Source organism: Cervus canadensis, chromosome 15 (genome assembly GCF_019320065.1).
Source record: "Cervus canadensis isolate Bull #8, Minnesota chromosome 15, ASM1932006v1, whole genome shotgun sequence".
In the NCBI taxonomy this organism is placed as follows: domain Eukaryota; kingdom Metazoa; phylum Chordata; class Mammalia; order Artiodactyla; family Cervidae; genus Cervus; species Cervus canadensis.
The window spans coordinates 57,535,514-57,551,176 of record NC_057400.1 but is presented as its reverse complement, the minus strand read 5'-3'; the positions used below and the strand labels follow the sequence as shown (position 1 = coordinate 57,551,176).

At 35.3% G+C, this 15,663-nt stretch overlaps 1 protein-coding gene across 8 annotated transcripts in view; it reads left to right on the top strand.

Moving 5' to 3' along the window:
* The window catches only part of ZNF385B (zinc finger protein 385B), a 333,103-nt gene that overhangs the window by 251,966 nt on the left and 65,474 nt on the right, over positions 1 to 15,663 (top strand). For 6 of the 8 annotated variants that reach the window (XM_043487745.1, XM_043487743.1, XM_043487746.1 and 3 more), the window contains 2 exons: positions 4,761 to 4,799; positions 9,061 to 9,171. In XM_043487745.1, the coding sequence (XP_043343680.1) occupies positions 4,761 to 4,799; positions 9,061 to 9,171 (150 nt within the window). The remainder of the gene's footprint in view (positions 1 to 4,760; positions 4,800 to 9,060; positions 9,172 to 15,663) is intronic. The other 2 variants (XM_043487744.1, XM_043487751.1) reach the window with 1 other exon arrangement.

The following is a 15,663-nucleotide window of genomic DNA, read 5'->3' as shown; positions in this document are numbered from 1 at the left end:
TAACTTTAGAAATACTTGTTCCCCTCACTATCTGAAAGTAGAGAATTACTGCAAAATCTTCCCTAAGTTGAAATGTTGTAAAGTGAAGAAGCAGTTTCCTTAGGACATATCTTGTTAATAGATGCACAAAATAAATCCAGATAAAGCACAGATGCCCAGACACAAGTCAAAGCTATGGCGGCTGGATGCTGAGATGCTGAGTGTAGTTCCTGGGGAAGGAGCTGAGTGGTGCTATTGTTACTGCTTGAGATGCCCACTGCCTCTCTCTATTAAGGTAATGCTTTATAAAAGCATTTCAAAAGAAATGCTAAACACTATTTTCAAATTTCAGCTTTTATCATAAAAGCAAAAATCCTGTTGGGATTTCTTTCAGTTAGTGAAAACAGGTACTAATACAGGTCTTTCATAAAACCAAGTGGTGCAAAGCAAACTTTCAAAAGCAGAGAGTACCTGTGTAGGCCTCCCCAACTAGAATGTTGTATTTTTGAAGGCTTGTTCTCTCCTTTATGTCCACCTCCCAAAACAGTGCATGATAGTCATTTAATAAACTATTGTTAAATGAACCAATTTTCAAGAAAATACAGTGTGTGTGCAAACTAAAAATTATACACTTATAAAAGTGTGGTGTGTTGGAAAGGAGCAAAAATTCCCAAGGACAGAACTGTCTAGGTTGATATGAAACACTTAATCTCTGAAAAGTTTGCATTTTTTGTTATCAGAGTGCTCTAGAAAGAGGACATTATTTTATGGCAGAAATACACATCTCTAACATTCTATATATGTTTCTTTTTTTACTCTTTTAGAAATGAAACCAAGGTGGAATTTCTCAAAAAAAAGAAAAAAAAAAACTATTCTAAAATGCAGTTTAGTTTCCTTTCAAAATAGATTCCAGGGTGTTTTTTCCTTACCCTAGCCATCCTTTTTGTCACGGAATGTTGTTGTTCAGTCATTCAGTCGTGTCCGACTCTTTGCAACTGCATGAACTACAGCATGTCAGACTTTATCCTTCACTATCTCCCTGAGTTTGCTCAAACTCATGTCCATTGAGTCAGTGAGGCCATCCAACCATCTCATCATCTGCTCCTCCTCCTCCTCGTGCCCTCAATCTTTCCCAGCATCAGGGTCTTTTCTAATAAGTCAACTCTTCACATCAGGTGGACAAAGTATTGGAGCTTCAGTTTCAGCATCAGTCCTTCTAATGCATATTCAGGACTGATTTCCTTTAGGATGGACTGGTTTGATCTCCTTGCAGTCCAAGGCACTCTCAAGAGTCTTCTCCAGCACCACAGTTCAAAAGCAAACTGTGTTATGGAATAGATAATTCTTATTTGATGAATTCCAGAGCTTTTCAAAGAGGGCCTAACAATATGGAATTTAAGTGAAAGATGTCAGACTTTCTAAATTCATTTTAAGGGGAAAAAGAAAGGAAAGAAAAGAAAAGAAAATGTATTCTGATCTATACTCTATTTGGTTGCTTTCAATCGCTGGACTGGCTCCACTTACGTTTTCTACAAGGAATGTTGACCACCACTAGGGAGGCTCTGGAAAGGGCCTGCGTTTCCGCTTAATTTCTGCAGCTATCAAAATACTGCTAATTGTCCATCAGTCTCAAAATACGCAAAGGTCTACAACATTTTGATAAAATAGCAGTAGTAGTACTAGTAGTCATAGTAATAGCTTTAGTGGGTCTGAGACTTGGATCAGTGTGACCTACTATTTTCTTCAGTGTGTTATTTTAGCCTTTATACCAATTCTGGTTGACTTTTTGGTGGAGTAGTGGTATCCCTGTGGCACAGGAGCACAGCTGATTTTGTTTGCCAGTCACAGTGTGTGGTTTTAGCAAAGAGCTAAATATGGCACTTGGTTGAATCAACAGTCTGGGGAGTGTGGTGTGTCATTTGTCTTCCTTTCAGGTGACACTGATGGCATTCAGTGGACCCCTGTCAGGATGCTCTGGGTAGGAGAAGCAGTGGCAGGATGGCAAGTCTCCACTTTAACACATTCCAGATGCAAAAACTCAGGTCTCACCGCATGCTGTTGCAGGGTAACGTTCCATGTGGCTTAGTTTTATTGAGACTTCTGATTTGAAATCCAAAGCAGTACTGAGTTGTGTAGTTGAAATAAGGTTGCCAATGATACCTGTTTGTATTTCCTGATCTTTGAGAAAAGGACTTTGTCTTGGAATAGTTGTGTCTGCTTTGTTTCTATTTAAGTTTTTAAGGATTTGAAACAAGTAAAACAGTCATAATAAAGGCATATGGTCAGAGTTTTTAAATATAAAAGGCAAAACCTTTTTTGTAGTAACTTCATAGAAATAAATTGCTCTTCAGTGACATAAGCTATCACTTTTAAAAGTGTCAGTTCCTGAATATTTGAAGTTCTGATGAGACCCTGTTGTCTTATTCTTTTCCATAAATCCAATAATGGAAAAGGAAAGGATGAAAAATAGTCATTCTTTTTGTACTCCTGTAATTTGACAATATTGCGATTAAAAAACTGATGCTTTGCCAAACTTCGGGAAAGACGTAAGTCACAAGGATTTAATTGCTGAGGTCTGCTTTGCAGTAAATCAAGGACAGGTGCAAATGATGACCATCACCTGCTATGTATAATCTCTAAGTATTTCTGGAACTTTATTATTATTTTTTTTTCTGTATGCAAGCCCAACAGTTACAATGGGGAAAGAGGACAGGGAGGCCCCAATTTTTATTTATGGATTTCCTGAAGTAGCACAAGAAGAAATGGACTTATCCTTAGAAGGGCATATGTTGGTCAGAAAGAAAAAAGCTGAGACTCACTTCTCCAGGAAACTTACTTAAACACCAAGCAGGCCTTCTGTGTAGCTTGACTGGGCAGTTGCCCTTCAGGCTGCAGGAAATTCTAGAAACATTCCTCCTTTCTTTACAAATCTTACCTCCTACAGCAGTGCTACACACAATATCCATAACTCTGCTTGGTGGTCCATTAGCAGGGAAGAGTGGGGGGAGAGGCTCCTGCCTGAGTGTGAATTCTGACCTCAAACCTACAAACTCAAGGGTGACCAGTTAAGCTTCTCAAAGCCTCAGATTCCTCATTTGTAAAAGGAGGGTAACAGTGGTATCTATCTCACATGATGGTGGTAACTGCACAAGATAATCCCCTAGTAGAGTTCCTGGCACATGCTAAGAGTTCTGTAAATCTAAGCTGCTCTTATTAAGATGTTTATTATTATTATTACAGCTTAAAGTATTAGTCATGCAGTCGTGTCTGACTCTTTGTGACCTCATGGACTGAAGCCCGCCAGGCTCCTCTATCCATGGCATTCTCCAGGCAAGAATGTTGAAGTGGGCTGCCATTCCCTTCACCAGGATTACAGCTTAGAGAAAGAAATTAAAAGGCAAATACCCGAGGAGTATAAACACATTGATGTCAGTGTTAAAGGGAGGATCCTGGATGCTTAAAGTGTGAGAAAATCAGAAAAGGGGGAAAAAGTTCAAAGTAAGGATGGGGCAAGAGGGGACAGACCTTCATGGGCCTTCACTTGCCTCACTGATTTGCTTACTCATCACCCTTTTTCATTTTTACAATGCCCTTTCTTGTGTTTGACTCATCTTACCCCAACAACATCTGGAATATATTAGACCTCCAGAAATTTGGGACAACATCTGGAATATATTAGACCTCCAGAAATGTTTGTTGAGTGACTGATCTTTAACTTTTAAAGTCAAAAACCTGATTTCTGCTCCTGTTTAGTAGAAAAGCTAGTACTGCCTGCTAGACTGTATAATAAGTGGTTACCAAATAGAACGTCGGTTAAAGTAGATAGCTACGTTTAGGATGAAATGTCCTCATCTTCAAGGATAGTATGGATACCCAGCCACATGTGAGAAACCCTGGTATAATTCTTGAGCAGTCTTTTTTGCTATTTAAGTAGTGCTTGATTTGCTCCCCTATCCAGCCCCACGTGACGGCCGGCAAAGTCATTCTAAGACTCATTGTAAGTTCATACAATTTGAACTTCATCCCCTTGAAAATTATTGAGATAGGTGAAAGGTTTGTAGTTTTATTTTATTTGCCTAAAATTCCACCCAGGAAAATTATCTCAAATGTAAATGTCATCTAGTACTAAGTTATTTGTTCATGTCTTCTCTACCCTGGATTCTCTGCCCTCCCCTAGACTTCATCCTGCCTTTAGTGAAGTGCTGTGGTGTGATTTTTTTCCCCTTGGCTAGGTTTTATTTGCAACTGCATGTGTTTTTATATGACTGCTTACACTGTGTGGATATAAATTACTTTTTGGAATAATCAGTGAAAGTAATGATCTTTTTAAAAAGAACTCATACAAATACAGATTTGTAGTTCCATAAACTTTGTGAATACCCCCAAAGATACCTGTTTATTCTTATTTTGATATTGAAAATATAATAGATGGTGTGGTAAGACTAGCTTCATGAATTCCTTTTATAAGTACTGTAATAAAATGGTTAATTTGTCCATACATACCCTCCAATTATCTCCTCAATTCCTGGCAACAGCCACAACCCCATCTTTCATTTTTATTGCCTACCAGTTAATTGCACTAATAGGTTTTGCTTTTCATTTCTGCATGACTTTCATTAGAAAAAGTGGCAAGTGCTAACTCTTGCTGCTTTTTAGTTAGTACATATTTCAGACTTTTAAATCAGAGATGAGCAAAACAAATGGATTTTTTAAAATTTCATGTGAATATGCTTGCTAGCCTCAAAATTCCAGATGACTACTTCTGACTTTTACTCTTTTAGAAAAGAAGAGGCTTATTTGGGACCAATAAATTCTGCCAGGTAAGGAATATTGGTAGCTAGAGCTATGTGGTAGTTTGTTCTGTTTTTTATTTTTTTTCTCTAGAAAAGCTTTTATTAGTACTGTTTACCAGTGAATCAGTCTTCTCAATTCACAGACAGGTTTCTTGGGCAATGTGAACTAACATGAGCTAATTTAATGAGTATTTAAAAAGGCATTTGTTCATTTAAAAGTGATGTAAAAATTTTAATAAAGATGTTTGAAAACATTTGTGCTTTTTTAACAATCAAATGTGTATGAAATTCAATTGAATCTTTAAAAATAAGAGTTTGTTGTATAATTGCAGTACCTTAAATAATTTTCCTGAGTATTCTACATAAGGAATGATTATGATATAGATATATAGTATTGACTATACTAAATTGAATCATTTTCATTTATCACATTTTATGATTTATGAGAATGTTTTTATTCAGCCTGATTGTTTTATTCATCTTGAAAATTGGTGATTGAATAAAAAACTTGCCATTGATTTAGTTATACATATCTCTTTATGAAATATGAAATATCTCTGGTTGCTAAGACAGTTAAGAATCCACCTGCAATGCGGGAGATCTGGGTTCAATCCCTGGTTTGGGAAGATCCCCTGGAGGAGGGCATGGCAACCCACTCTAGTATTCTTGCCTGGGGAATCCCCAAGGACAGAGGAGCCTGTTGGGCTACAGTCCATGGGGTCACAACGAGTCAAACATGACTGGGACTAAGGACAAATCATTATGATTAGAGAGAAATGAATTTGCATTAGGGGAGGAAAACATTTAAGTTGATATAAATTAACATTATACTTATTATTGTTATCTAAATTTTAAAGTATTTTAGGAATACTACAAGAAAAAATTCAGGATTTTACTACTCTATACTTTTTAAAAAAAAAGATGTAAAAGCCTTTTCTACATTGTTGCTAAGTCTGGATCCTGCTGAAATGACCCATATGTTTGTAGTTACTGCATGCTAAGTCACTTCAGTTGTGTCTGACTCTTTGCAACCCCATGGACTGTAGCCCGCCGCACTTCTCTCTCTGTGGGATTTTCCAGGCAAGAATGCTGGAGTGGGTTGCCATTTCCTTCTCCAGGGGATCTTCTCAACTCAGGGATCAAACCTGCATCACTTTTGTCTCCTGCATTGGCAGACGGATTCTTTACTACTAGCACAGCCTGGGTAGCCCTTCAGATGGCAAATACTGAAAATAGCAGATAGGCAGTGTCTGTTTCAAAATATCAGATGAATTGGCAAGTTTCTTTCTTATATCGTTTAAAGTCTTCTTTCAACTAAATTATGTCCTCCCAAGTGACATATGAATAAGAAATATAATTATAGAATTCTATGATAAACAGGGGAAAAGAAACAAGATTGAGACAGGAAAAAAAAAGTGGACCTTTTCTTGAAATACCTATAACAAAATAGAGAATCAAGTGGAAAATAGAGAAAATTTGTTACAAGTGAGAAATATGAAAGATAAAATTTTCATGTGATTAACAGTTAAGCTATTCAAAGGATGAAAAGAAAGTCAGAGTTAATGACAGATGCAAAGGAATAGAGTAAAAGGACCATTTCGGATAAGTAGGATTATATGTATAACATAGAGAAGTCGATTCTAGCTAAGAATTTCTTGAAGGAACCTTTTTAGTTTGCTTCTCATGAAGCAGATGGGTGGGAACTCACCTGCCTTTATATGGGGGTGCTTATCCACAACTCACTTTTCAGGAAGAGAGCACTCAGCCTTGGGAACATAAACAGTATTTTCAGGTTAATAGGGTATAAATATGAGATTTGAGTAGAATGCATTTGTATTAGGAGTTACTTGAAAAATTATGTAGGCAGCTAACAGTTTCAAAAATTGAAAGGGAATGTTTATATCCAAGGTTATATTGGAACTCTCAACAGATATCTTGGTTTACTAAAAATTTGAAACTAGGTTTTCGTAGATGTATCTTTTGTCTATGTTTCTATATTGAAGTATGGGAACCACTAGGATGTACAGATTTATTTTAGATGATGGAAGTTTTAATTTTTAACTTTCGATATATTTTTTGAAGTGAAACTATGATTTCATAAGTATCATTGTTGCATTCTTAAAAAGTATTATAATATGAAAAGTGTTAGAATAATAATAATATATACAGTAGTATAGACATATTACAAAAATGAAAGTACAGAAAATGTGTTTAGGAAATATTCATATTGTTTTATTCTAGATAGTTCACATGTCACTAGATGTATTTTTTAGAACCTTACAACAGAAAATATCTCAATAAAATGCTCTTATTTTTTTAACTTTGCAAAATAGTGTAAAGTTTTCCATCCTGCCAATATAGTTTGGCTGTTTTATTTTTAAGCCTGTCTAAACTGTTTTGCCATCTCTAGTAACAATCAGAAAGTTATAGGTTCATGATTTGCAAATTGATGAGACTCAAGTTTTTACACTGTGAGTATACTAAGGAAGTGGACTAGGGTTTAATTTTCTGATATTTTGAGATTTTTTTCCCATAGAGGTTTTTTTTTAATTCTTATTAAATGAATTTTAATACAATCAGTTACAACCTTGAGCAAAGCAAATCCCCAGATTTTCCAGTAATGATATTTTATATTAAATAGTTAAGCATAATATTCTTAACAGTTTTTTTTCCTCTTTCACTTTTTAAGTTATCATAAATAAAATTGACTTTTGGAGAATGCCCATAGTCCTGTTTCCATACATGTATAAGTTTGTGTAACCATCACTTCAGTCAAGTATAAAATAATTCTATTACCCCAGGAAACTCTCTTTGAAGTTCTAAGTGTTCCAAACAATATAACTTGTCTTTATAGTAGGAATACATTGTCCTAAACTTGCAGCAAAAAAAAAAACTACTTTGCTGTACTGTTCAATAAATCTCTCCTTTCTAATGAATTTAAGTTCTTCTAATTGCTAATTGTACACTTGGTTGATATATGCTTCTCATCAGGGATAGCATTCATTTTTCCTTTCTACCAAATATCATCAACTAATCCAGTCCTAAGCTCTAACCTCGGAGATTTCCTAGACGATGGTATCAGTAGATCTGTCTTTGTTCACATTACATCTGTTGATAAGTTATGCTTTGTTCATCACCCGCATTGTTTTTTGAACTGCCAGTTGTCTGACGTTAATGCTGGATTATTATCTGGAGTACACAGGAGAATCACTGCTGCGTTTCTTTTTATAGGCTCTGCAGATAGTGTTCTTTATTTTTCCAAGTATCTTCATGGCTTTGTGCCATGCTTTTTCTTTTTTTTTTATTAGTTGGAGGCTAATTACTTCACAACATTTCAGTGGGTTTTGTCATACATTGATATGAATCAGCCATAGAGTTACACGCATTCCCCATCCCGATCCCCGCTCCCACCTCCCTCTCCACCCCATCCCTCTGGGTCTTCCCAGTGCACCAGGCCCGAGCACTTGTCTCATGCATCCAACCTGGGCTGGTGATCTGTTTCACCATAGATAATATACATGCTGTTCTTTCGAAACATCCCACCCTCACCTTCTCCCACAGAGTTCAAAAGTCTGTTCTGTACTTCTGTGTCTCTTTTTCACACTATCATTGTATATTTCTCTGTCTATGTATGGTACATGCAAACCAAAGAGAGGAAAGTCACAGGCTATAAGTCAAAACTTTACTTGAATATTTAAACAAGGGTTGCATATTAACCAGTCTGTTACGGACATTTGAGTAGCATGCATTTCCAGTAAAATGAATATCTAGAGTCCATAAACAATAATAAATTATTTTAAAATAAAGATCAACATTTGTCTAACTGTACTATGTCTATCATTTATGACTGCCACAGATAGAAAATAAAGAAATTTAACTATATCTATAACAGTCATCACTGAGGTCATTTCAGACCATCTTAAGTATTATTACCTCACACAGAGAAAATATTAACAAGTTAATTTTAACCCTGATATTTGGATCTTGAGTTTTCTTGTTCTATGAATCTTTTAAGGTTTTTCAAGGTTTCTTACATAAATATAAGATATCTTGAAATGTTGTGATTCTCCTGTGATTGTTTTGTGTGTGTTTTGATTTGAAAATTTTTTGTTTGTTTGTTTTTAATTCTTGGAAATAAGTATATTACTAATGAATGAGATTGTTTATGATCCTTGTTTGGGAACTAAAAGTTAAAAACCTTACGGAATAATACAGCTACTTTTACTTGTACACACTATTGTCTGTCCTTTGAAGCTATAAATTGACTGTTTTGTCATTTGCTCCTCAGATGGATCCTGTGCAAAAAGCAGTCATTAACCACACATTTGGAGTGTCCATTCCCCCAAAGAAGAAACAAGTTATTTCTTGTAATGTCTGTCAGCTTCGCTTTAACTCGGATGTGAGTATCACCTTTTCATTGCTCTCTGTAGTCTGTCAGCTTGGAGTCTGATTGTTCTGAACATGTACATCTCTTCATATTACGTATTCTCTAGAAGCACATTTATTGTGGGCAGTTGGTGGCCCATTTATTTCAGTGTGCTAGATTTTAAAGGGATTCAGATTCAACATTAGAAACTTGAACCACAGAGTGGCTAATATAAAAAAATCAAGGCTTTCTCTATGTAATCAGTCTCATCTGTATCATTTTGTACTTAATTCTACCAGTTATATTTACTTTTCAGAAATACATTTGGATAGCAGAACATATTTTTTAGAAGTTTAAAATGCAATGAAAATATGAAAAAAATGCAATGAATGTTGAAGAAAACCATTCTTATTATTCTTGATAGCAAGTATCACATTTAACTGTGTGTGCCAAATCATATTAAATACCTGAAAGAATAATTTATTGCACAGTTTATATTTTCCTAGAAGATAGAAATACAGGGAAAGCTTTGTAAATTATCTTATCTAGCAAGCATAACCATCCTGTTTAAAAAAATGATAAGAAAAGGATACAAATTAATATTTTTTGAAAGTCAATTTTAGAATATAGAAATAAAATAGCAATATCACAATAAATAATATTAGAATGTTTATAATATTCAATTATTAAGTAAAGCCAATGACCAATGCAAATCTGAATCTGGCAACTGTATATTACATGTGGTATTTCCCAAGATATTTTACCATCAAAGTCATTTTGCAAAGAGTATGTTATAAGATTCATGAGTTCAGGAATTGCTAAAATAGTAAATACCTTTCTTTGCGTATACCAGTAGATGATATTTTCATAATTCTATTTAGGAAACATAATGAAAATTATAGTCATTGGAAAAGAGGAGATATGCTTATCATGACTTATAAAAGTATATTTAATGCAATTTCAACCAAAAATCCAATGAATTTTTTTGGCACCTGATAAAATCTTTCTCAAATTCCATATTCAAGAATTAAAATGTTCCCAAATAAATTGAGAGATATATAGTACCAATTCATTAGAAATCTTGGTATTGTTAAGATGTCATTTCTTCCCCGAGTGATCCATACACCTAACACAACTTCAATAAAAATCCTAGAAGGCTTTTTTCATAGAAAATACCAAGACATTTCTTAAATGTAATAGAAAAGCCCTATGATAGTCAAAATGTTTTTTAGGAAAGAGCAAAGTTTGAGTACTTATACTTTTTGATTTTAATACTTACTATAAAACCTATAGTAATCAAGACCATATTATTGGTGAAAGAGTAGTAGATACATTGATCAATAGAACAAAATAGACCCACACCTATATAGTCAGTTCATCTTCAACAAAGTTGCAGAGCTAGTTCAATGGAGAAAGGTCAGTCTTTGCTACAAATAGTACAACTGGATATCTACATGTAAATTTTTTAAAAAGAACCTTGAGTGCTATTTCCCACAAAATATAAAAATCAATTCAAATAGATCTTATGCATAACTATAAACTTAAAATGATAAAACTTCTAGAAAATAACATAAGAAAAAATTTATGTGACCTTGAGTTAGACAAAGATTTCTTTGTCTAAAAAAATATGAAATAAAAAATGTGAATTATAAAAATGCTCATTATTGGACTTCATCAATATTAAAAATGTCTCCTCTTCAAATAACACTATTAAACTGTTAAGAAATTGAAAAGAAAAACTACAGACTGAGAGACAATATTTGTAAGACACATGCCTTGTATGCAGAATATTTAAATAACTTGTGATTCAATAATAAATAATAAATGGGCAAAAGATTTACATAGGCACTTTACCATGACAGATAAATACACAAAACAATTCTCAACAGCATTAGCTGTTAAGGAAGCAAACCACAATCAGATACCACTATACCTATTAAAATGATAAAAATTAAACCAATCGATATTACCAAATGCAAAAATGAGGACCAACTGGAACTCTCATTAACTGTTGTTGGAAATAAAAGATAGTGCAGATCCTTTGGAAAACAGTTTGATGGCTATTTATAAGAATTTTTATAAAGTGGTAGATACATTTCTCATACAGCCCATCAATCCCACTTCGAGGTATTTATCCAAGAGAAATTAAAACATTTGCCATACTTATATATCTTTATAGGAGCTTTATTCATAATTGCCCCAAACTGAAATTGATCCTAATGTCTATCAACTGATGATGAAATAAACTGAAATATAGTCCTACAATGGACTCAGCAGTAAAAGAAGTGATATACCAATGCCTCCCACATCATGGATGAATTTCAAAGGCAGTGTGCTAAATAAAATAAGTTGCACACAAAAACTGTACACTGTATGGTTACACTTATATAACTTTTGCAAAAGACAAAACTGTGTGGACAGAAATCAGACACATAATTAATAGGGACTGAAGTTGAGGTTGAGAAATTCATTACCAAGGGGCATGAGAGAACTTTTTTGGATGATGGAAATACTCTAAGTCTTCATTGCTGTGGTAGTTACACAACTGTTTTGTTTTGTTTTTCGCTTCAAAACTCATAGAACTCAATACCTAAAAAGAATTTTACTGTATGTAAAGTATACCTCAGTAAACCTGACTAGGAGAACAAAATCAATGTGATAGGAATCATGAAATATTTTGTAAATTGAAGGCTAATTATAGAAACATACCTACTAGATATATTAAACTATAATATTGCTACTAGATTTAAGGTATAATAATTAAAGGAATTTTTTAAAGAAAAAGTGGAATAATAAATACTGAAAATAGATCCAAGTATATTTAACATTTTTGCCCAATTATTATCCAAATTTATGTAGCCATGTAGGAAAATTAGCATCTTTGTAACTTATATGAATATAAAATGAAAATGTTCACTACTTAACTGGCCACTGACAAAATGAATGCCCAGGTGAAGACATGCTCCATATTTAATTCTAGCATTCCCATTGCAGTGATGCCAGATGTTGAAGCATCTCATAATACAAAACAAAGAGATTGTAAAGTAAAATTGCAAAAAGCCTGCAAAAGATGCAGACTTTCATGAAGTCATGATTGTCATGTTGGAGAACGGTTTAATACAAAGTCACTGACAAATGAGGATCTGCCCATTAGAAGTATTAATTTAACAAGAGAAAAATTAAAAGGTTGATGATAGACAGGCTGCTCAAAGTAAAATGTTTTAACTATCAAGTGAATAATAAGGACTTTTGCAGTTATGAATCCCTTGAATTAAAAAAAAAGAAAACATTTATTTACATGGTCCAAAAAGAAAATTAATTTTAAAAGAATCATTGAAGAATATTGTTCCATCCTATTCCCATCCTCCTACTCTCCATGCCTTGCTCTCTCTGTCTATCATAACTACATTAATATTTCTTGCCTATCTTTCCTGGGTTTGTTTATACAGATATAACCACGTATGAATGTATACTCAATCTCCTTCCTCTTCTACATACAAGGTAGTATACTATTTGTGCTTTACTGGTACCTTGCATTTTTTTTTACATAGCAATATATCCTAGAGAATTTTCCCTATCAGAACCTAGTAAGACCCCTTACTGGTTTTTCATAGGTGTGATAGGCAAAGATGTCCACATCCTAGTCTCTGGATTCTTCTACTATATTACCTTGTAAGGCAAAAGGAAATTAAGGTAGTAAATGGAATTAAGAGCACTAATCAGTTGACCTGAAGATAACTGTCCTGGATTATCCCACAGGCCCAAAGGCCCTTAAAGGTAGAAGAGGGAGGCAAAAGAGAAGGTTAGAGTGACATGATATAAGAACAAATTGAGTGACCATTGTTTGTTTGAAGGTGAAAAAAGGGACCACATGCCAAGGAATGTAGAAAGTTTCTAGAAGTGAAAAGTCAAGGAAATTGACTTAGAGCCTCCAAAAGAGAATGCAGTCCTGCTGACACCTTGGTTTCAGCCCAGTGAAACCCATGTTGGACTTCCAACCTCAAGAACTGTAAGATAATAAATATGTGTTGTTTAAGCTACTGAGTTTGTGGTAATTTGCTTCAACAGCAATAGAATACTGATATAGTAGTCTATGGGTAGAAGTTCCATGGTTTCTTTAACCAGTCCCTTATTGGTGGACACTTAGGTTTTTCTTATCTTTGGAGTTAACATAGATTTTCATAACCAATAAATGAGACGTCACGTCTCAAAAGAGACGTGAGTTAGATCCCTGGGTCGGGAAGATACCCTGAAGAAGAAAATGGCAGCACACTCCAGTTTTCTTGCCTGGAGAATCACATGTACAGAGGAGCCTGGCAGACTACAGTCCATGGGGACACAAAGAGCTGGACACGACTGAAGTGATTTAGCATAGCATGCTAGTACATAAATTTGGGTCTCTTGCCTATAAATCCACAACTCTCCCATTATCTTATGTTGCCTTAAAAATTAACTCATTGTCTTAGCACTTACTGTGCTCCTATTTTATTTTATGTCAAGCACTATACATACTAGGGGCTTCCCTGGTAGCTCAGCTGGTAAAGAATCCGGCTGTGATTCAGGAGACCCCAGTTTGATTCCTGGGTTGGGAAGATCCCCTGGAGAAGGGATAGGCTACCCACTCCAGTATTCCTGGGCTTCCCTGGTGGCTCGGATGGTAAAGCATTGCCTGCAGTGTGGGAGACCTGGGTTCAATCCCTGGGTTGGGAAGAATCCCTGGAGGAGGACACGACCACCCACTCCAGCATTCCTACCTGGAGAGTCCCCATGGACAGAGGAGCCTGGTGGGCTACAGTCAGTGGGGTCACAAAGAGCCAGACGTGACTAAGCACAGCACAGCATACATACTAGACTCCAGCATCCAGCAGCAAGTTTTACTAGTAAACAGGGTGTATGAAAGCTTTCAGGGATTAACCTTATTGGATCCTCTCAGAACATGTTCTGAGTTTTCAGCTCTATATGTTCATTATTCTAAACATAGAAATGCTGCACAGTGTAAAATATAGAATTAAGAGTCCTTGAATGAGATTTAACCCCTAACTTTGAACTCTGATAAACCATTTCACCACTGTGGGCCTCAGTTTCCTCTTCTGTAACATAACCAAAAACGGACTACATGGTCTTTGAGAGGGTCATTCCAGCACTATGATTAAAAATCATGTCATGGTATTTCTTTAGAAGGATGGGATTTAATCACTTCCATCTTACAGGTGGAATAGTTAAGACCTAGAAAGAAAAAATGACTATGCACCTTATTTGTTATTTGTGTCATGGGTTGAGTGAGGGGAGGTATGTCAGTCTTCTTTCTACAGCCTAGAATTGCTCTGGGAGCAGAGTCGTCTTTGACATGAGCTTCTTTCAATGTCAGTAATTTTCTTCGTATTTACTATCAGAGACATGGACAGAGATGTACCCGTGAGCACGTGACCACTGGCTTTCTTGTTATCACTAAAGCTCTGGTGATAATGGAGAAAGAAATTAAATTTCTGAGTCATGCTTAGACTCTGGGCAGGAAAGCCACAAAGTCTGGATGGCAAATTCACAAGTGTGACATATACATGTTCTCAGTGTTTAGTAATGGTGCTATAATCTGCATAACTGAGCTCTGAAACTGAGCATTCTTTATTTGGGGGAGAGTTTATTATTTTATAATTACCCTATTTACATTTTAATGTAAGAATTAAGAAGATGCTCATCCTTATTTTCTTTAATAACATTTCTAAATCAGCCTAAGACTGAATTGGCTTTCCTCTTCAGTGTAGAAAATATGTTTATTGAAAAATCTGGAAGGCAGATTTGCACAGTAAACAGACTGCATTCTGCCATTCTCCATTACCCGTATAAACTGTACCAGGGCAGACTTCATGCATAAAAATTCAATGTGACCTAGTTTAAGTGTCCAGTAACCCCCTTTGTTCAGCTTTTATCATCTCAGTAGAACTCCACTGTAGGAAAGCAAAATGCTACAGCTTTATTTACACAATACAGCATTATGCAAATGAACAAGCATTAATCACAAACATTTCCCAAGTGAACCTTTGCAAATTGACACCATTAACTTTGCCAAGGGGCAGGCGTTGCAGTCCAGGAATAATATGTCTTTCCAACTGAGTCCTAGACAATTGTTCAAATGTGTACATCACCCATATCCCTATTTCTTCTTGATCACCTTTTTTCTGTATAATGTGCTTTAGGGTGAGCACTGAATAAAAATGTCCTGGGCTTGAATGCCCCCTTCTTCTCCAGTGAACAAGTGCACTGCAACTCTAGTATGGCTATAAATTAATAAGCTTAAATCTGGATCATTCCCATTAGCTGGGAAACATGTTTCTAGAGTTAAGCCTTGCCAGGGAAATAGGTCTTCCATATGTTCCATAGTCAGTTTTGAAACAGACTCTCAAAATTGTTGGACTTTCGGTTTTCATACGAAAAGCAAGAAACTAGAACTTTTAAGAAAAGCTTTTAAAATATTTTTGAGGCCGACATTTCTTTTTTTGGCTAGGTTGAAAGCTGGCAGATCCTAAA